General features: G+C 36.9%; 1 protein-coding gene across 3 annotated transcripts; it reads left to right on the top strand.

The window, feature by feature from the left end:
• The first annotated feature begins 2 nt into the window (after positions 1–2).
• On the top strand, positions 3–22,447 carry GLMN (glomulin, FKBP associated protein). 3 transcript variants are annotated; one of them, XM_064455495.1, is made up of 20 exons: positions 44–131; positions 200–291; positions 1,768–1,839; positions 2,319–2,444; positions 3,848–3,967; positions 4,771–4,879; positions 6,108–6,354; positions 6,835–6,934; positions 9,492–9,679; positions 10,173–10,226; positions 11,138–11,168; positions 11,540–11,629; positions 12,174–12,215; positions 12,300–12,373; positions 12,701–12,785; positions 14,961–15,070; positions 16,147–16,210; positions 19,642–19,765; positions 21,187–21,269; positions 21,414–22,447. In XM_064455495.1, the coding sequence occupies exons 3-20, from the start codon at positions 1,774–1,776 to the stop codon at positions 21,519–21,521; spliced, it is 1,821 nt and encodes a 606-aa protein (XP_064311565.1). In that variant the 5' UTR covers positions 44–131; positions 200–291; positions 1,768–1,773; the 3' UTR covers positions 21,522–22,447. The 3 variants fall into 3 exon arrangements, with proteins under 3 accessions (XP_064311564.1, XP_064311565.1, XP_064311566.1); XM_064455494.1 differs by lacking the exon at positions 200–291 and having other exon boundaries at positions 3–131; XM_064455496.1 differs by lacking the exons at positions 44–131; positions 200–291; positions 1,768–1,839 and adding an exon at positions 2,741–2,864.
• Positions 22,448–22,481: the final 34 nt, after the last annotated feature.

The raw sequence follows: 22,481 nt of genomic DNA, 5'->3' as shown, positions 1-22,481 counted from the left end.
GGCGGAGCCGCCGTCTCAGCGTGGCCCGGGCCGGTAGCGGGGAGAGGCGGCGGGCGCGGCGCGGGTCCGGGTGCGGGTCCTGTCGAGCGGCCGATCGGGGTTGAGGGAGCGCAGCTCCACCGGCGGCTGAGGTGAGGGGGGAGGGGGGTGGGGGGGCGCGTGGCCTCATGATTTATTTTAATTCAGCCGCGTGTTCAAGGCGTACGTCGGGAGCCTTTTTGTGCCGGCCTGCGTGTTGTCCCCGCTGGGGAAGGGGCTGAGGTGTATGTTTATTAGAGAGGAGGGAGTTCGGTAAGTATTAATAATAGAACGTTCCACATGATTTGGGTGCTGTCCATTTGCCCCTGAAACCTCTGAAAAGATTTAATTAGAAACTGGATTAAGTATTAAGGCCTGAGACCGCCGTCTGTCAGCTCAGCTGGTAAATCCCTGGAACAACGCGGTGGGTCCTCAGGGCACGCTTCAAGGCTGTAAGTACACTCTAAAGTTACTGAGGGCCGAAAGAGCAAGAATATTAGCGTTGAAGAGTGCATTTAAATTGTTTTGGGAGTACTAGTAGCACCCTGTAAAATTAAGAGCTCAAGTAGTACAACGTGTGGTGATAAAGTGTATGATAACGGCCGAATTAAAATGACAGGCTAGATGCGTCGCTAGATTGCAATGAAGTAAAAATGTCAAAACAGGCCACTGAGAATAGAAAGCGAGTTGTTTATTCTTTGAGTAATAAAATTCACACACAGATGCTTTTTAAGCTTTTGTAAGCTGCCTGGTTTTTTGTAAACATCCAGGTAGCTTAGTTATCTACGTGTTGTGTGACGTAGGAGTGGTCAAACATAAGAGGAAAGATTGAGGACGTTACATTGAGATGTCTGTTCTATACAGGCACTCTTTTACTCTCTGCGTTAGTTTATGGAACTTGGGCGTTTTGATGAATAGTTAGCTAATGATCCAGGTGTAGAGGCAATGGACACTCATAGTGATCATATAACCAGGTTTAGGTATGTGGAATTACTTAAAACCGTAAAGATTATGACTCTGGCTATGATACATCATGTAGATAACCAAGCATGATTTGATTTATTAGTCATGGTCCCAACTGTGTAAAACTTTGTATGTATTTAACATTACTCAAATATTTAACTTAATCGTTTTTAGCAAGAAAGTTTTAAATTATAGTATCTAGAGGTAAAAGGCCACTGAACTAGCCCAATGTAGACACTAGAAAGAAATAAATGGTATTGCATATGTAATCTTGATTGGACTGTTGATATAAACTGGCACAGTGGTTGGATCTGCTGTGCGCATCTCAGGCATTGGGTTAGAGTATGAGTGCTCAGTCACCGCTGAGCAGGAGCTCCCCTGGTGAGAGTAGTCACAGAAAATGTAGTGTATCATGGGCATCTGTGCCTGGCACGTGGTGAGCCCAGACTTGCTCCATATCAGCTGCAGTTTTCCATGTATGTGCCCAAATAGCAACTGAGGCCTCTTAACTTCTTAAGATGACCTTGGTACTAGAAAAATTGCTTCCCTGTACGATGCAGGTTGTTTCCTGTCTGTAATAGTCCCCTGCAAATATGGGGAGTAGAATAATATAGTGTACACTTCTTAAAAATGTGTTTTTCCTGTTTTTTTTTTTTTTTTATCATGTGGTCTGCATACTATCTGTCTGTTTAGGTTGTTCTCATTCCTCAGTTGGCCTTTTTTTGATATTTCAGTCTCTGATTTTCCTTCATGTGTTTTAATACTGCATTCTTTAATTTATAATAGTTCTCAATGCCAGAAGAGCAAAGTCAAACTATAATGGCAGTTGATGAACTTCAAGCCATAATACAAAGATGCGTAAGTAACAAGTGTGGGCAGTGTGCGTTTCTCTTCCTGTATTATGTTTAAAACCAGAATGACCCCAAAACACAATACACTTGTTAGCAGAACACCTCATTGGGCAGCTAAGTTCATCCTCCACGTTTCATTGACTTTTCTGTGGTGCTTATCCCAAGATGCTTGATAACTTCTGCTTCCTGGAGAAATAAGTGTTCTTGTACTCAATGGTACCTGTCTGAAGTAACAAAACCCTAGCAGGTTGTTGTAGAAAATACATCTTCCAAATGACATGTTGTAATCTAGACTTAGAAAGTGCCATTGAAATAATGCTCTGTTGTCTGTAGTAGTTCTTGGTAGCTTTTTTTAATGTGTGGAAGGTGTTATGTAAGAAGAGTTACAGTGACACTACTTTTAATTTTGAAATGAAAGCTCAGATTTTCTTATTTTTTATTTGCCTTTTATAAGTATGGAGTTAAACATGCATATTTTCTTTCTAGCAAATTCTGGAAGAAGCTGATTTCAAAGGAGAAGATTTTAATCTGTTTCAGGTAGCAGGACAGAAATGTTTAGAAGATGGGTACGCAGCTCAGTTATTAGAAGTAATTCAAAATGAGAAAAATAAGGTGAGTTTAAATTTGCACTAAGTATCAGTTGTGCACTAACATGCTGTTAAATAGATAAAACTGCTTATTAAAAAGGGAAAGCTACTTTTGCTGTGGAGCAAGGCTGTACGTATGAATAGCTAGTAAGTTGCTCTGTGTCGGGTGCACATTCTTGTGTAACTTCAGGTAGCTCACAGGAACTAAGTCATGATAATATTAACAAAACCATTAATAAATGTTTTTCAGTGAGTTAAGCAAAGAGAAAAGAGAGGACAAAAGCATAATTAAGGGAAAGTGACAGTGTCGCTCTTTTGCAGGACAGGATTTCAGATGGTGCATGGGTCTGGCTGGCATGGAGTTGATTTTCTTCCTGGCAGCCTGTGTGGTGCTGTGTTTTAGATTTGTAACCAAAACGGTGTTGATAACAGACCACTGCTTCAGGTATTGCTGATCAGTGCTTGCACAGTGTCAAGACCACCTCTGTTTCTCACTCTGCCCCCTCAGTAAGCAGGGAGGTGGGGAGGGGACACAGCTGGGACAGCTGAACTGATGAAAGAGATATTCCGTACTATATAACATTGTGCTCAGCAATAAAAACATGTGGGGATGGGGACCCATTCCAAAGCGGCTGTTGCTTGGCGACTGGCTGGACGTTGCTCTGCTGTTGGGAGTTGGTTTGTGTCATTCCCCCCTCCCCTTTTGTCCTTCACTTATTAAATTGTCCTTATCTTGACTGATAAATTATTCTCTGTTTTGCTTTTCTGATTTTCTCCCCCACCCCACTGGGGGAGGAGAGCAAGCAACCAGCTGGTGGGCCCTTAGTTGCTGTCTGGGGTCAACCCACCGCAGATGGATATAATAATATTGGTCAAAACTGTAAGAGCCAACTCAGCCAATATAAGAGATGCTAATGTCTGTAGGCACTTTAGTATATTCTCCCAGCTCCCCAGATAGTACACATAAACAGGAAACTCAGAAAGAGAGAGAAGGATGGAATGTTTTGGCAATGTTACGTGGCAGTTACAGTCTGGCTTTGAATTTTGTGAGCTTGGAGTAACAACTGAAGATCTTGATCTCCTCAGGTGAAACATAATTTGTCTAAGTGTTCTTTCTTTCAGCAAAACTCCTCTACTCGGTCTTGTTTTAGATGTATTGTCATATAAATTCTTAGAAATGTATATTGACATCTTAGAATTAGTACATTGAAGAAAACTATACAAAATATGCAGCTGTGTTTCTAGGTATGGGGTGACAACACTGTGTATGTTAAGTACAGAACTTTAAGGTAATAGATGTTAAATTTTCAGTGATGTTATTGTGGTATTGGTTGCTACCAGTTGTCTTTTTTGGTCTTTGTATGTACAACCTTTCTGCATTTAGAAGATGTCCAGTTTTGGTTTATTCTCTAAAAATCTGGTTTTTAGGTTATCATCAAGCATATGGGTTGGAATCTCATCTCTCCCCTTGTTAGATGTATTTTCATGTATAAACAGGAAGATGAAAAGCGAGAACACTGCCTGAAGATACTAGATCAGTTGGCACAGGTATGTTTTTGAAATATATGGTTGTAATACAATAATTGTAGGGAAGGGAGAGGTCCTAATTTTCCCTCTGATTTCCAAAGAAAACGAGGCATGAATACATCTGGCTTCTTGTGTCCATTTCTCTTAACTTTTAAACTCATGGGCCAGTTTCATCTGAAGTAGACACAGGCTTAGGGTTCTCAGAGATAATTAACCTCTTACAAATCTTGGGAAATCACTAACTGGGGAAAACAAAGAAATATAGCTACCCAGAAAAAAAAAGGCAGGTAGAACTAATAAAGTTTTTGATAGCCAGCCACTGCAGTCAGAGCAGCCGTGGAAATACTGCCTCTTGTTTACTGCAGATACAGTATGACAATGAGTGGCTAATGATTCTGATGGGGGAAAAAAGTTTTAATCTCTAGAAAACTAGTTCCATTTCATCGACACACTTAAAAAACAACTTGCAAACTCTATAGCTTGAGTTAAATTCACACTGATTTTTTTCTTTTCTCTCTTCTCCTAAGGATTACTTTGCTAAGGTACTGTGAGGGTTTTGGAGACCACAGAAATCAAGTTTAGTGTCATTATTATTATTACATGTTTTCAGCTTATGTGAAAGTGTACACACATATACACTCTACAGAAGACATTAATTGTAGAGAAGTACTTACTGTTTCATATTTGTTTTCTTAAAGATTATCCTGGATGTTCAGATCTGCTTTCTTGACGTTCAGGAATTTCTGTATCGAAGATTGCTTGTGATGAATTTTTTGGTTTATGACCGTGGTGATGAAAAATTATGCATTGCTTCTCTCCTGCAGCTATGCAATCCGAAGGAACTTTTTTTGGGTTTACTTGAGCAGATTGAGCAGACCTCTGGAGACCAAGTGTGCCAAACTGTCATGTTATTGCTTCAGCCTTTGCAAACAGGTAAGATGCACTTTCTCATGTGATGTCTGAATTAAGTAATTTTTCTCATTTATTTATCAAATTAGTTTAGCCTTTGCTGGAATAGTTTCAGAATATGTCTATCCTGACAGGCTTTACAGTCTATTATATTCTGCAAAATAACACAAGGTATACTTTTCATGCTTATATTGTCCTGTTGGAAATTTAGATGGGATGACTAACATCAGTTGAAAAACCAATATTCAGCTATTTTTCATCATTTCTAAGAATGTGGTCATGAGAGTTATATTTAGAGGTGTAAACCATGCATACTGTTTTTCCAGAAATAGAGAATTACATGGATTTGTGAAATTCTTTGTTATTTAACTTTTAAAATGTACAATTCCATATTTTCATAGTATAAAACTTTTATTTCAGATTGAAGCAGGTTGAAATATTTGATTGGAGGGAACATTCTTCTGGCTTATATATAAAAGCTAAAAATTTTGAGTTTGGACACCCACTAGGGAGGTAACAAGTAGTAGTTTCTGTTTTGATATGTGAGATGAAATCAAGTGTCTTATATTGAATTTAAGTCTGATTGTAGCAATTTCTCAGGTGTGTTATTGAATTATGTTAGAATTTAACATTTTGGTAATTAGAAGCGCGTGGTTTTTGGGATAGCCAATCTGCAGTCAGCCTGCACTGAGTGTAGTTCAAGTGGAGAGCCACCTGTGCTACTTCCTCAGTCTGGGAGCCCCTCTGTTGGTTCTGCCGTGGAGTATAGAACAGTTCTGAGCTGCTTCAGGGAGAGTCAGGTCTCAGCGGAAAGGTTGGACCATTGCCTCTGGTTTTGCCAAGCATGGGAGGAGTGAAGCAATAAAGCAAGAATAAATCAGCTTTCCAGATCATATAAATGAATATTATTTCATTAGAATAGTTCTAGAAAGACAGATTTTTTCCAGTCTTCATCACTGTGCTACAGAGAAAGGATGAGTGTGTCCAAATGCACAACTGCTTTAATATTTGCCGTTCTCAAATATATGGTCCTCTTAACTACAGCGTATTAAACTAGATGATGATGTTTAGTCTTGCTGGATTGCTCGTGTGATTTCAGGTATCTGTCCCTCTCCTTCCCTGAAATGAAAGGCTTGTTATGTAGTCACACTGTTTTTCTTCATGTTTTCCTCTACTGAGTAAGTAATACCTTAAAGTCTCAAAACGTTTTCTCTCTCTCCCCTGCCTCTCTGGTTTTATTCCTTTCCTCCAGTGCTTTTGAAACTTCAGAACAAGAAGGCCTACTCAGTGGGTTTATCTTTGGCCATGATTATGAATCAGCTTACTCCCTTACCTGTACCTTATACAAAACAACAAATACAAGAAGATAAACTTGGTCTCTGTCAATGTTGTAATGCAGTGGTGGACTTTGCTAAACCTTTTGTAAATGAAGTTGTTAAAAACATGGAGAAGTCGTCAGAATACAATGACATGGAGCTGAAAGAAGAATTATTAAAATTGTGAGTGTTTTGTGTTAGTGTAATATATTCCTAGAACTTAACAAAATTGACAGTAGGCATTTATTACATAGGCAGTAAATAAATAATCTTATTAGTGTTTTATAATGCTGCCAACTTATATTAACTAATGTGGTGTTTCGATAAAGAAGAACCCTAAATATGACTTACATATTTATGAGGTGAGAGAAGAAAGGTAAAAAATACTTTTTTTTCTTAGTACAGGGAAATGGTAAAGAAATACTAGTCTGTGCTGTGAAACTGTTTTGGTATTCTTCTCAAATTTACAATAGTGAAGATAATCATATTCTGGAGGTGAAGGCTAGGGAATGCTTCTACAGGAGATGGAGTTTTTTATTCTCCTTGGAATATCAGGAATAGCAGTCGATATGAGTATCGACTTTATTCTTGGTCATCAATGACACTATTATAGTCTGTGTTTGTGACCTTATGGGTGATTTATTTCACCCCTTTTTATTTCAGCTGTATGAAAAGCCTGAAATACCCGTTATTGACCGCTCAGCTTGAGCAGCTTGAAGGCATTGAAGAACATCCCTTTCGTCATTTTGCAACTGAAATTATAGTAAGTGCAGTCAAAATTAATTACAGTGTTTGCAAAACCAGTGGTGTAGTTCAGAATTACCTATGATTTGTTCTAGAGCTCATTTTGCTTCCTTTATTGGTTAGTGGGATGACTTACTGGGCCTTGTAAGATAAGGTAGGTGAAGGTCTATAACAGTTCCAGGTCCCATCTGTGGAAATTACAAATCTTGCAGACACAGTTTTGCTGCTTATAAATGAGTTTGGACTGCTCTCTGAATCAGCAGCTCCTACTTTGCTGTAACTGCTTCTTTTTCTTGATAATGTATGAATTTATTAGAATATCTGAAGGATAATCTGCTGCATAATTACATCAAGGCAAAAATCTACATTACCTTTAATCCAACTGTTGCACAGAGTGAAATCTCTAATGTGGTTAGTGCAGTGCCAGATGACTATTAAAAATATAAATTGATGCTTGACTGCTGCTGATACTGTAGCAGGAAATTCGGTGGGAACATGTCTGCTCCATGCTACCAGTGCAGCTACTCTGGTTTTGCATGTTTTACATAGCAGCTGTGTTTCATTAGAGCAAGATTATTGTGGGTATACATAATTTTATTTAAATTTGCAGCAAAACCAAGACATATAAGGATATAGTCAGGTACAGTCCACGTGTATGTTGCAACACACAATATGTGTATGTTTTCAGAAACAGGACTAGGTGTGAGTAATAAAGTTACAGCAAGTAGAGCTGTGCTTTGTTCATGTTTTGAATGTGGTAAAGAATATTTCCTCTCCTCCACATATCCAAATATAGTGGCTTATTGTAACTGGTTATTACTGTTAACAAAAATACAATTCTGGTTTTGATAACTGGCCATTACACTTCTTTAATTTGTTAAGTTGTTTTATTAACTACGATAGACTTGTTTCTGTTGTTAACGTTGACTGTATTAAAGAATAGAGTTAAGTTTGAGCTTTGGACTTTGTTCTACCTTGTTCTCCCTGGTTAGAGGAGGAACATTCAGAAGTCGAACACAGAAAGACAAAAGTCAAAGAATGCCTGGAGCTGTGCCAGAGGGAAATGGAAGTTACAAAGAAGGTAGAGTGGAGGTGAAGCTGGCTGAGGGACAAAGGAAATCCAGCTGTTGGAGGAAGACAGCTGAAATGGCTGTGAATTGTGAACTAGGGAGTTAGAAGAAAGTTTTATATGATATATAAAGGAATTAGTCCTAGAAGAGCAGTGAGACTGGGTCAGGGTGTCATTTTAGGGGAGGGAATGGCACTCTAAGACTTGATGAGTTTCAAAAGGAAGACTTGGAGCAGCTGGGATGAAGAAAGCACACATAAATAGACTGTATGTAAGTGTGTGCAAATACGCATGCGTGCAGAGGAAGTCTGGAATTGCTGTGTGATGTAACTCTGTTTTTTCTCCAGTTTGTGTTTAAACATCTAAGCATTTTTGCACACAAAATTCTATACTCAAACGGTAAGATTGTAAAGTGAAGCACACTAAGCAGTGAGCAAAAGTTTTGGTTGTTTTTCGTGATCACATCCATTTTTTTTTTCCACAACATGTCTCAGCGTAGGATGGAACTGCTGTGTGGATCAGTCAGGGTTGTGCAATGAAAGAAAATCTTGTCTCTGAGACCCTTACTTCATTTATTGCAGGGCTTTCAGGGTGTGCAGTGGAGCAGGCAGGGGTTACCAGAAGATGATCTCATGGTTAAGATAGCTGAAGGGTGCTCTGAAAAACTGGCTTTTTATCCTGCCTCTCCTGTTGGGTACAGTCTGAAACCATGTTTTTTGTGCTAATTATGAATTACCTTTTCTTCATTTTCTGAAAAAATTCACTTCTGCTGTTTGTGGAATTGGGTAAGGTCACTAAAGTCATGCTTTGACTATATGACATTTTGTGTAATCCTAATTTTCCAAAATGTGGAAACGTTCATCAATCCCAGATATTCAGTTTGGATAATGCCGGAATAGTGAGTTAACCTTAGTCTTGCTGTTTCTTCGTAATATGTGTGATAGGAGTTAGAGTACCTCCTAATCCACATGAATGGGGAGGGGGACACACCACACTAGTACTTGTGAAGGACTCAGGTGTCATCGTGTTGTGCATCACTGGAAAGAAAGGCCATACAGAGTGATTCTGACTTTAAAGCAGGGCTTGCAGTTAGCTGCTAAACATTGTGTTGCACGTTGATTAGCAAGCAGAAAACAAAATACGGAATATTCTGTGGTCTGAAAAACACAGGGGTCCTGCGGCATAATGTGGTCACAAAGCTATCGTTATTCGTGGCGTTGTAAGGGAGCCACACTAGGGTTTTGCAGGCTGACTTTATTTTGTCTTGTGCTAACAAGCTTTGAGTGCTTGACTTTGCTCTCTTAGTAACATTCTTCAAACAGTAGTTACTTTTCCTGCAGGGTCTTTTTTGTGTATGTATATATATCATAAATACTTACAAATGTTGATATTAATTTATACATATGCTATGTAAGAGAATTTACTGTAAATACAGTTAAAGATTTAAACTTAATGTGTGTACAGGTCTTTTAAAGGCAACTATAGGCAATCTATAATTCTTTTTTAGGACATTTTGTGGGATTTAAGAGAATTGATACCATTAGTGTTTTTACATCGTAAAGGCAAAAGTCCGCACTGGGAGAACCAGGAGTTTGCGGACATCGAGCAAAAGAATTCTGCGGATTCTTTGGCATGTCTGTCATATCTGATGTTTGTTCAACATTTTGGTATCGACTGCTTTCCAATGGTATTTAGGTAAGAACTATTCTTCCACAGATATCGTAAGTCTGTACTTTGAAGATTCTTTCTGAGCAGAAAAAAACTTATTTGTGAATAGTTATGAATGAGATCTCTGTATTCCACTAGTGTTTGTTTTATGTCAACCTTTATGCATTTATATTTTATGTAGCTTACATTATACGCATAAGAACATACCCCAGTCTCACAGATTACTTCTATTATGGTTTAATTTTAGATGAGTTGTCTTTTTAAAGAAACTGGTAGGATTAGTCACATGCTGTAAATTAACATGTATGAAATTATCAATTGCACATTTGTAGACAGTCTCCACGTAAGAGTTATTAACAGCAATTTCACTTATTGTTTTGTGTCTATTTCAAAATTATTAATTTTATAAAGGTATTTTAAATAAATTTTTCAAAAAAGACTAATTCTGTCAAATAGATTAACTATGTGCAAATGCATATGGCTTATGCAGTTTAATGTAAACCTAATTTTTCTATTTTAGTCCATCATACCTTCTGCAATGCAATATGACGCATATTCAAGTGCTACTGAAAAGGTAGGGTTTATGGTGTTTGGAGTTCTAGGTAGTGGGTGTGATCTTTTAGAGTAATCCATAAAATCAAATTTCGAATATACTGGATAAGTTCAGAGGAGGTTTTTACACCTGAGAGTTAAAATTACAAGTTCCAAACAAGATGGCTTCTTTTACTAAGAAGTATAAAAAGCTGTCTAAAACATTAATTGTTTTCAGCTTGTATTGTGATATCATTTTTAGAAACTTTATTCTGAAAATGCAAAATTAAGGTCTTTCTAGACACATGCAGAATAATTAGAGTGTATATTTACTCGCACTTCTGTAACAATTTAGTACTAGAGAAGACTATGACAATAGTATTTATTTGCATGTAATCTGATATGCAATCTGATTAAAGGTCAGACTTTCTAAAGGAAACCAGACTTTTCTATAAATTGTAGTCATTTCACCTTCCATAAGCAGCAGTGTTGACCAAATAGTTTCTAGCACTGCTGTAGGAGGGAAGTTTCCCATTATGACTCCTTACCATTTCCTGGTAAAATTTAAACAAAACTTCCTGGTCTCTTCAGTTGTGTTCTTCTTAGGCTGGCAGAACTATGCAAAAGGAATCATCTGGGAAAAGTTTCGTTTCCTTTTGTTAATCAGTGCATGATATCTGTAAGATAGGAGATGCTACTTCTGAGCATTTATAAATATTGAGGGGAAAAAAATGTCATTTTGACCCTGAAGAGAGGAGTCTAATCTTCAACTTTTCATCAGCCAGTTTATTCTAAAAATCTTTGAGAGGAATAATGAAGACACTATATTTAGAGGATAGAATGGCAGTTGTTGAGGGATAAGTTCTTTTTGATCTCTGTTCTAATATTTCTTCTGAAATATTAACAGTGTCTTTAATTAACAATTTAAATTTGATAATGTGGTTTTTTTTCTAGAACAGAAGAATCTATGTTATCTAAAGGACTTGTAAGTTTTCTTTTAATCAGATTTTCAATGTTAGAATGTTTTTTTTTCCCAGTTTAAGAAATGGTAAAACTTTAGTTTCCCTTTCTAAGAAGGGTACAAATGATAGTTCAGATAATAGTTTCAGAAATATTTTGAGGCTTAATTAGGTTTTTTTCCATCTCTCACACAGTTACATTTATTGAACTTAACACACATGCATAAATGTTTAAATTACCATTATCACTTAGATTTGTAGCTCCTAAGAACTTCGGATATGTGTATGAGCATTTATAGTGAAGGTGATTTTAGCCATGAAATGTTAAGCGTATCGATTAATGTCTTACATATGTGCAAAATGTTTAGCAGCTTTTTTTTTTTTTGCCTGCCTGCAGGATCTGTTTGAGAGCTGTTTATTGAGAATGGAAGATAACAGCCTTCTCCATCAGTATTTAGAATTCAGAGATTTTATTAACATACCTCAGGTAATAAGAAGCAATATGCAGAAGTCTTTAAAGTTTGATTATACATGATATCTAGCTGTCTTCTAGATGTCTGAGAGGACATACTACTGAACCTTTATACACTTGTGTCGTTAAATTGAAACCTTCAGTGTCTTGCTGGAGAGGGTTCTTTTTTACCCACTACAGCATGAAGTGTCAGTGACAGTTAAAATAGATGTAGCGTATATACAGGCCACTGAGGCAGGTGGGCACTGATCTTCGCTGCAGGATGATGCTTGCTCGTTTTTGCCTCTTCCTTACAAATCTGCTGCTTGACTACATTCTTACTTGGACCCAGCGGTACGAGAGTAGTGGTCTTGTGTATCAGCCCTGGGATTTCAATTGCTGAAGCTAATATGAATTTCTCTGATGAGAATCTTCTCATAGGCATGGTTTTGTGGGCTGTGGGGTTTTGGTTTTGGTGGTTGTTTTGGTTTTTTTTAACGTCTTGAGTTGATTTTAGTCAATGTGATGTAATGTAATAATCTCTGTGTAATTAGAATTTGTTTTCTTTGTCCAACTACAGGATTTGGTGAAAGTTTTGACCCTTTGTCCCATAGAGCATCTGGTATGTAGTGGGACCTACAGAATCAGTTAAGTGCTGAGTTTATTTAATTAGAATTGATCTGATAACATCTTTGTTTTTCTTTAGAGAAAGAAGAGTTTAAATATTTTGCAGTTGTTCATAGACAAGTTTGACGCAGAGGGAAAATTTACATTATTCAGGTATGCAACCAAGTTTCTGTAGGTTGTATAATATCAGACCTATTGCAGCTTAATTGCATAGATACAATGATTTCTGACACAGTTTCTATGTGGTAAGCCACATTAATTTTCCTATGCTAAGTTTTTGATAAATAATGAATTCCAATTGCCTCACATAAAATCAGCTGTCTTATCTTATGTAAGCTAGTGTTTAAGGGTCATAACGTTGTCTTATTTTTCCATGGTAAAACTCCCACTTAGTGAATAAGGCCATAATGTCATCTAAGTATTGAGCTGACTCTATAGGCAGCTTTGAAGAGATAATATTTTTTGTATGTTTATTTGAAGGTGTTTGCTGAAGACAAGCAACCATGCTGGTGTGGAAGGATACATTATTAAAAATATAAAAGATCAGATTCACTTATCGCTAACGGTGAGGCTATTACCACTAAAAACCAAGTTGCCATCTCAAAATCGTATCAGTATTATGTTGAGAAAACGTGTACAGCTTAACCTTTAAGTGATGCATTAAAAAAATGCACTTTGAAAGGAGATTATATAATTAGAAATATTAATTTGGCTTTCTTCCTGCATATATATTTTTATATTATAATTTTACCAATGTATTTTTTTAAATTGCACAATCTAAATGTATTTTTCTAAGAAGCTATTGCCTTTTCTGTGCTTGAAAATACATGCTTCTTTCTTAAAGAGGAACTACTCCGTATTCTGCTTTATTCTCGCAGTTCCTCATTTCTTGAATATAATTCAAATCCTACAGTCCAGACAGAATTATGGTTTTTGTGATTACATTCAGCTTTATATTGAGTGCTTACAAACGTTAAATTAATCAGAAAGGGTTGAGCTAGATCAAAGCCATTTAAATCTCATATTTTATAATAATTTATACCAGGAAGTTGGAAAAATTAATTAAAAATAAATTATTAACTCTTTTTCTCTCTCTCTCTTATTTTTTTTTTAAACTGCCTAGGGCCTTTTCCAAACCAGATTTGATTCTCAAGGATACTGCCTTTTGTCAAATAGGACTATACAGGACAATATTTTATGCTAGCATAATTATGTTAGAAAATAGTGAATTACTATTTATTAGATGATAGTCTGTCCTGTATATTAAATCAGCGGGGTAAAGAAGATGATAATATGAAAACTGTTCCAAAAGGGGCTTGCGCTAAAATAGAATAATTAAAAGTATGTTCTGAAATTTTCTTACTAGTTAATTTTTTGACTATGCAGCTTCAGAATTCTCTTAATATGTTTCTTCCATATAGAGTTCCCTAGCTGTCAAAAAGACAAATAACGTAAAAATTTCAGCATATGAATTTTAATATTCTAGGTTTGTCACAAAGTATTCCACTATAGACGTAATTCTAACCATTTCCTATTGCTATCCATTTATTTCACCTTACGTTTTTGTGCCAGCTAGTATTAATCTTTCCAGGTCCCTCATCTGATCTGTCTTAACAGACAGCTACCCTTCTTGCCTCCTTATCTAATCTCAGTTTTCCTTCCAATCCATTTCTGGCTCTGTTGCTGTTTCCTCTCTTGTCTAGCTTTTGCCCTGTGTATGATGTATCTTCCCCCCACCTTTACCCGAGATAAGGACTTTGCCAACATGGGATCTTTGCAAAAGCTCCGTGCTCTCAGCTTCATTGTACTGACATGAAATAGCTTTTTGAAGAGGCTGTGAAACTTTCAGAGACAAGTGCACTTGCTTGCCATCTTTGGGAATGATGGGTACACCCTTAGGTGTATAATTTTATATGTTTGATAAATAGCACTGGAGCAGGGAGGCTCAACCAGCCTCACGGGGGAGGGAATCTTCAGGGGTCTTAGTTGCAAGGCTTTAAAAAACTTCTGCTAAGTGAGAGACAGGTGTGTTTATTGTTTTGCCCCTCCTCAGTTCATAACTTGTTGTAGTTTAGGGGGATGTTTGTGAAAATAGTGAGTGGTCTGTCTGTGATGCAAAAGGCATCAGAATAATTATGTTCTGCCACTTCAAAACCTAGTACTCTCCATCTTCTGCTTAAATGATTCTCCCTTCTGTCCTTTTCCCCTCCCTCGTTCAAAAGAAAGTAACTGAATGTCCTTCCTCCATCAAAGAACCGTCAGGGTGAAGGTACTTTACTTGCAAGCATTGCCAAGGGTTGTGGGTTTAGAAATATGCAAAGAAAACTTAAAACAACTGATCATCTTTAAAAAAAAATAATTGTGACACTGCTATTATGAAATGGAGTCTCTGGTAGAGATAGCTAACTGTTCCCTACCTCAGCATAAACAAAAAAAGTGCGTAGTACAATTTGCTAAGTTAATGTAAAGAAATATTAGCTATGTAGATGGTGGTGTGGAGAATCTATTCTGATGAAACTGAAAAGAACAGCTCGGCAGGAAGAGACAAAGTAGGGAGGATTATGAAAAAGCTACTTTGTAGACTTCAGTCACATGTAGTAACTAGAAAATATTGCTTCCAGTGTTGGATTATTTTTTTCCTTTTTTTTTTCTGTTTTCCCAAAATTGTTGTTAAATTATTTAAGATATCTTTAAGACTTATATTTTGCGCTCAGCTAAACTTTTTGTGTCATTTTTTCAGAAAGCATGTGACAACGTTTGGTTTACAGGACATCACCTGATCACCCTTCTAGATTTAGTGCTTTTGCTTCCAGAAGGTGCTGAGACAGATCTTCTGCAAAACTCAGACAGGTGAGTTGTAATCACAGTTAGAGGCTTTTCTCCTTTTTAGTAATTTAAAAAGACTTCAGATTACCTTACTGCAATGGGAGCTATGCTGTCATGTAATTAATGAGGTGACAGCATCAATGTATTTTAAACTAGAAATGGAAATGATCGACCATCCTTTTGACTAACTCTGTATAGAAGAAAGTCACAATGCTATCACGTTGATTTTAACAGTAAGAAAGGAATTCCTCCTCCATTCCCTGAGGATATAAGGCCTCAGATGTCAAATTACAGAACTAATTAGTAAAGCATTATTTCTTCAGGACCGTAAGGTTCGTCAGCTTTCTGCAGAAGCGATTGGAGGAACACAAGAAACGTGGTATGTTGTCTTACGTGACACAGGGGAATAACCATCATCAGATACAACTCATAGCACGCAGCCTTTTTGAGGCTGTTTCACAGATTGCTGCTGGGTATCTTGTGAGTGGGAATACAGAGCCACCTGAACAGCAAATACTTGCATTAAGTAATATAAAAATAACTGGAAATGTCTCTGAAAATCTCCTGTAGGACAACTCTCCTCCTATAAGATGGGTAAAGGTTGGGCTTGTAAGTCAGTAGGGTGAGTGTCCAGATGGACACAGAACTACTTAAAAACCCAGATGTGTGATCTGTAATTGGACTGTTTATCTGGAAAAAGCAATAAATAGTATATTTTCAAAAGTATAAAAAGTATATTTTTAAAAAGCACTGAAAAGTAAAAATTCAATACAGTAATAAACTGTCACACTAGTTTCTTAGCAACTTTGGATCACCAGTGATGCATATTACGTATTCGGTAATAAGGCTCTATCTCTTCAGAGATCACCAACCTACTCCAATCTGCTGACAGGTTTAATCTTGCTTGCAAAGTCTCAGCTGTTGTAACATGGACGCTACCGCGCACTGGTGCTCTAGGCTAAGCCATGTTGCTCAGCAGTTGAGCAGTTGCATTCGGTACAAGTGGATATTTTTAGGATGTCTGGCTAATGGACAATGTAAATCATTGTCCCTGTAATATAAATCAGTGTTCTAAATAACGGCGTATTTTTAATTCACAGGATTATGGCGTCACTAAATCTACTAAGATACTTAGTCATTAAGGATTGTGAAAGTGATAATCAAGTAAGTACCAATTGATTTGAAAATGATTGATTAGCTAAGGGCTGAGCTTTATGGGGATAAGGGATTTATGTGAATGCTGATAACCTTGATTCAAAAACGTGGGGTTTTTTTTCTTTTTTTTTTTGCAGTGGTCAGTAATCTAGAAGTGATGTTTTTATTAACTACATTAGAAGATATGTGATATTTTATTCTGAAGAAATTTGATTGCATTCACACTTACCTGTTACTGTAAACAAGCTAAACCTTTTACTCTGCCTGATAAACTGTGATCTAGGTCCATAATTTTAGTGTGTGTCACCATAAAATAACGTCTCTATCAAGTATTCCCATGACAAAAAATATTTGTTACTCCTGCTTATTTATTCAGTGGTACCCCTCAAGCCTCCGAGTGGATTTCTTTATAATAATAATACAAAGCTTTGCAGTTAGAGAAGTATTTTTATTCATCTTTAGGCAAAGTACTCTTTGTGTGATATGCTGAAAGTTAATAGTATAAAGATTTCTCAGGAAGTAATCAATAATCATAATTGAATAGTTCTTAGCTGGGCAAAACAGTATTCTGTATTTACAGCAACTCTGCAGCTGCGTGATAGGTACACGTTAAAAGCTTTTCTAGGTGTTAGCACATAAAAAAAAATCTTGTCTGTAAGATGTACCTGCTGAAGTAACAAAAGGAATGGCCAGACCTACCCAATTTTCTGCTACGGTGCTTTACTGGATACAGCCTAGAATGTTCTATGCACAAAGGTGACTTGCCAGCCTAAACCGCCCACCGCTGTAGCTTACCTGTGTTTTTATTATAGGTATACCTGTTTACCTCTGTTTCTCCTGTGTGTGGATGTTTGAATGTAGATATTTCAAAAATACTCTGCATGTTTAAGTTTTGCAGTGGATTTAAAAAAATGAAACTGCCTTTTTGGATTTTACCCATATAATATTACGCTACCTCAGTTTAAAGCAGGTTTTTATAGCTTTAGTTGTAATCCCACCTCTTTCGTCTCAGTTTTGTTTAGCTCTTTTCTGTCTGAAGCACTTGGCAGTGTTTGCTAGTGGTGTATCGGTGCAAACAGTGTTTGTTATTCAGCTGCTCTGTGTTTCTTCGGAGGGGTACGTTATGATGGATCTGCTCTTTTTGTGTACAGTCAGTCCTGTCCACCTGCAGTTGATGGAAGTGTGTTGCTGGGTACTCAAGGGGAAACTTGTTTGAATTTCATAGCTGGGTCAATACATGGATTCCGTATTCTAGCAGCTGATTTATAAGTGCTCTGACTTGCATTGTGTTGCTACAGCGTTGAAGAGCCAACGCAATAATTTTTGTTTAGTTTTCCGATTACATTCCACTACCAAATGGCTACTTATCTTATAGTAAATGCAAGTCCTGTTGGCTCTTTCAAATCATTGTGTTCCACCATTCCTCTAATTTATGCAGTTCAGTAGCTTTTTAGCCTCTATATTGTGTAGTGAACAAGTATCACCTGATCTGGTTGAAGATGTCCCTGCTCATTGCAGGGGGGCTGGGCTAGACGGCCTTCCAACCCAAACCATTCCATGATCTCTGTAGTACTAAATGTTTTGATTTTTGCATTAAAATACTTGTTTAAATTAGTGACAGTTTAAAGAAAAATTGCTTTTCAGTTTTAAAGTACAGTAAAGCCTTTCCTCATTTGAATAAACAATCTCATGGTCAACTGAATATTCTAACCAGCTAATAAGTATCCTAGGGTGTTTTGTTGTTCTCCCCCAGTTCCTTGACTTTCTTTATGATTTGGAGTAATGGACTTCAGCATATAATTTCCTGTTTTCTAAACTACAGAAAAAATCTGCCCTACTTTTAGAGCACTTTGAGATCTATGAATACAAGTTTTGTAAGTACCTAATGATGTTATTAGTCAAATAGAAGAATACAGCTTGCACTGATTACCAAAACTGTAATGAAAATGAATAGTAAAAATAGCTTTCAATGGGTGCATTTCTAACTTTCTATTTATGTAATTAGTTAGTATTGATAGACTATATCCGTCTCAGATTTTTGGAGTGCTTACTATTTAAGTGCTTATTATGGTCCACTCAGTTTCATGTAAATGCGTAGCTTCGTAAGAAAAGAGAGTGTTCCTCTTTTATTATTATTAAAAATATATACATAATCGCACACAATTACTGTAACAGTGTTGTCTAGTAGCTGGATAAACAATGTCCCTCCGGTTTGAGGAGAAAATAGCATCACCTCTCCTGAAGTTTTCCCTTAAATTTAAACCCTGCCAATTCTTCTTGACTTCCTCCCTGTCTCCGTTCGGATAGTGCAAGTGGGGAAGAAAGAAACTGCGTCTTTTTGTGTCTGTTCAGATGTTCCGATTGCTGTGTAACAAGCACTTTCATTAATCAATTTTAAAAATCAGTATTTTCCTGGAAAGTTACTTCTTTCTTTTTAGCTCCATTCTGGGGCAAGTAAGTACTGGTTTTCTTATTTGACCAGTTAATTTTAATGCCAAACGACACAAAGTTTGGTGAATTTTCCGCTGTAATCAACAATACTATTTAACATTGAGAATTCTTATTTATATCATCTTACTCTGCCCTTTGAGGATACTGCCTGAAGAAAGGAGTCATAGAAATGGCTCCTATATCTAAAGGCACAAAGACTGCTTTGTATTTGTTTCCTTCTACAGCAGTTTAGTAACTATGAGCTTATAAGGTGCCAAGGCAGAGAAGTTTTCCTCTTGTGCAGTGTAACCTTGAACAGCCTTGCTTTTGAGCATCTTTTCCTTGTACCTCTTGCTTCTCAAGTGCCATTATGGTAACTTCCTCTCTCCCGTGCCGAACTGGGGAGAGGTTCATGTGTCACTTCAGCTACTGTGCCTAAGGATGGGGTAGTAGCAGTCCAGTAACATTTCTCCAATGCCTTTTAAACTGAATGCAATATAAACAAGACCCTTACACATTTGGGGAGCATGGCATTTATCAGAGCTTTCATTTGGCGTCGCAATACATTGTTAATTCGGTAATGAGAGTTTAAATACTTTTGCCCTTTTGCTGCTGAATTATCTTAGAGGAATCTACAACTGCTGTTTACTCACTGTAGAGATTCTAGCCTGAGAAAGTGGCTAGTACCTCGCCTCCAGCATACCAAGGTCCTTTCAGGTTTGCTTACAAAAACAAGTTGAAAATGTGCATTTCCACTGCTGCAGTTCTCAGCCTACATCCTCCAATTTTCAACAAAAAAAGTTTAAAATGTAACAAAGAGGGAGAGGAACTTAAATGTCCATCGTGATGCTATTCATGATTAAATGGATGAGTCTAAATTCTTTTTTCTTTTTCCTCCCAGCACAGAAGTGTATGTTATAGAGATGAATCAAAAAAGTTGTGCTCAAAAACTTAGCGTTGCAGTGCCCCATTAAAACTAATTTGTAACCTTCTCTGTTTGGTTTGCATAGACTGGTGTGTGGACCATGCTTGCCAAGATTGAGCAGAATTTTTTAAAACCACTGCATGTGGGACTCAATATGTCAAAAGCACACTATGAAGCAGAAATAAAGAATAAGAAGGAAAACAGAAGAGGTTAGTTGTTTACATTTTTTTTTAGCTTTGTTCATGTTTAGAAACTTTGTAAATCCTTTGGGAACAAAGAACTGATGAGTGCTGTATAGATCATGTTTTATTTAACTGTTGTCAGTCTTCCAAATTTCAAATAATAATTCAGTAGTTGCTATATTTGATATTAATATCTTTCATAACTGGGCAGAAAAATTGGAACTTGTTTATCTCTCATGACATTTGTACACCTTATGGAAACCTGGTAGAAATGTCACGTGAAGGTCTTCAAAGCTTGTTCTGCATTTATACTTCTGATTTTAAGGTTAGACAGGAGCATGTAAGTCTCTGAGTACGTAGCCCTTAGGTTTCATACTAGGTGTGGGGAGATTAACAAGAGAAGGAATAATTCACAGCAAATAGCTGCTCTCTTAAAGCCTGAAGGATTACATACTGGATTGTAATTTTTTAATTTTTTTTTTTTTTTTAAATCTGACACACAGAATCAGATTCTGCTCTGGGTTAAGCAGACACATTCCACAGGGCATAAGAGCGGTAGCTGCTTTAGGCCATTTCTGTCTGCATTAGATCCTCTGTTCCTTTGTGGTCTCCTGTATAATTAAGGCAGCCTAAGGAACTTGCTTCTGCTACCAGAAATGTCAGTATAGTTTTCTGCCCCGAGTCTTACCCTCTTCTGTTGTAAACTATATGAGGCAGAGAAGGGGAATTTTTCTGAAGGCAACCTGTGGCTATGTTTCTAAAGGGAATCCTTTAAAATAAATCAGGAAGCTTTTCCTTTAAGTCCCTCTTACAATTCTCTATCCTTTGACAAAGCATAAAGAGATTTGAGTTCAGGAGAGAACACCTGACTCATAATAGTAAATGGTTTAGGCTTTTTGCCCCAGTGTATAATCTTTGTAAGCATTATGTTGAATTTCCAGTATGTGGTCTGAACATAAGGGTTTTTCTCCTTAGTTTTCAGACTTGTCCTTGCAGTTGTGCCTGCTGCAAGTAATCTGCCTGAAACAGAGAAGCCTGCAGCCTTTTCTTAATGAACCCAGACATTAAATACTTATTTTATTAAGTCAAGCTTAAGAACTTTCCTCTATCTCTGTGGATGTGGAAATATTAAAAATGTATCAAAAATTACCAGATTTAATAATTTATTTTTCCTTTTAAGGAGCGTTGTAGCTATATAAAATTGTTTTGAGTTGTGGATATTGCTTGTTTAGTAATGTAGTCGTATGCGATATAGTGTAGAGAAAGCATCCAGCTCAGAGGGTCTTCCTCTTAACGTTCAGCCCCTTCTGTCCCATGCTTGGTCGATCCCTAGGCTTGTGGTTTTTAACAAGTACTGTCCAGAAATGCTAATATATTAAATATTCTTCTCATTCTAAGAGTTATGTGAAACAGCAGCCTGATCTCTCATTGGTTATTTTCCTCTACAGAGGCACGCAGTTCTAACACGGTTTGTTCTGTAACTGTCAGTGGGGAAAAGATGCCTGCCATGACTACCGAAATGCAGCTTCAGGTGAGTCTGCATTTCCTTCAAAGTTCTTCAGAAGTATTGAAATTTTCCTTTCAACCTGGAGACAAACATGCATGTACAGTGGGGAAAAAAGGACAAAAAGAAGTCTTCTAATAAACATAGCATCCATCTCTTTTGTCATTTCAGGTTTTACACTCGGCTCTCTTCACATTTGATTTAATAGAAAGTGTTCTAGCTCGAGTAGAAGAACTCATTGAAGTGAAAATAAAAGCTGTAATGGACGAAAACAGTTAGGTCAGCTGAGGTATTTGACTTAACAGACTTCTTACAAGATCATTTTGACTATGAGACATCAGTTGAAAAGGAGGCTACCAACCTTTACAGAAGAGCAGTTTAGAGTGGCCTCTAGGAGAACTGCAAATGCTGATCTTCTGATGTCTTGTTGCTGTTCTTCATTTCCTTTTGCTATTGTTGTCTGCGATTCACAGAGATGGCCTATTCATTATAATACTGCTCTTCAGAATTTGATGCTTTTTTTAAAGTTTAGAAACTAAAAACAAGTGTGGGGGTGTTGTTCTTATGCTGTGGTAAGGAGGTAGGGTTGTGCATTTATTTTTCTGTTCATTTTCAGAATTTGTTAGATAATAGTTGCTGGCTGGTGTTGTGAATTACAAAGATTTTTGAGATGGCTGGAGAACCATTAATTAAAAAGCACTGTTTAAGCACAAAGTATTTTTATTAGCACTTTTTAATGTTGGCAAACAAGCTTCTGTATTTACAAACTGGACTGTAAGGTATCGGTAGATAATAGTACAAACACCACAGCAAAGGAGACCAGGATTAAAGAAAAAACACATCAACTTTGAGCCAAATGAGGTGTTAAAACTTAGTAACACAACAGATAACACCTGTGTTTAAAAACCACAGTGCGTAAGATTTCATACATATACTTGTTTATGCAGGGGAAACCTATATTTTGGAATTGTTTTGATCATACTTATCTTTAATGATAAAGTTTTCCTTAAGATATATTAAATATCTTGGGAAACTGGTATGAACAGATGAGCTCACGCATTCAGAATCAAGTTAAAAATAAGGATGGCTTTTCTATAGTGCAGTTAAATAACTTTTTTTTTTTTTCTTAGAATGCACATTTGGTGTAATGTATGCTATTTTTACTGTATAGTTATTTAATATAAATTTTCATTCCAAATGCATAAGTTGTATATACCGTCTTTTGAAATGTAACTATAT

The sequence above is a fragment of the Phalacrocorax carbo genome, chromosome 6 (assembly GCF_963921805.1).
Source record: "Phalacrocorax carbo chromosome 6, bPhaCar2.1, whole genome shotgun sequence".
NCBI classification, from domain to species: domain Eukaryota; kingdom Metazoa; phylum Chordata; class Aves; order Suliformes; family Phalacrocoracidae; genus Phalacrocorax; species Phalacrocorax carbo.
Note: the sequence above shows the minus strand (reverse complement) of the source record. Positions and strands in the feature narration are given on the sequence as shown.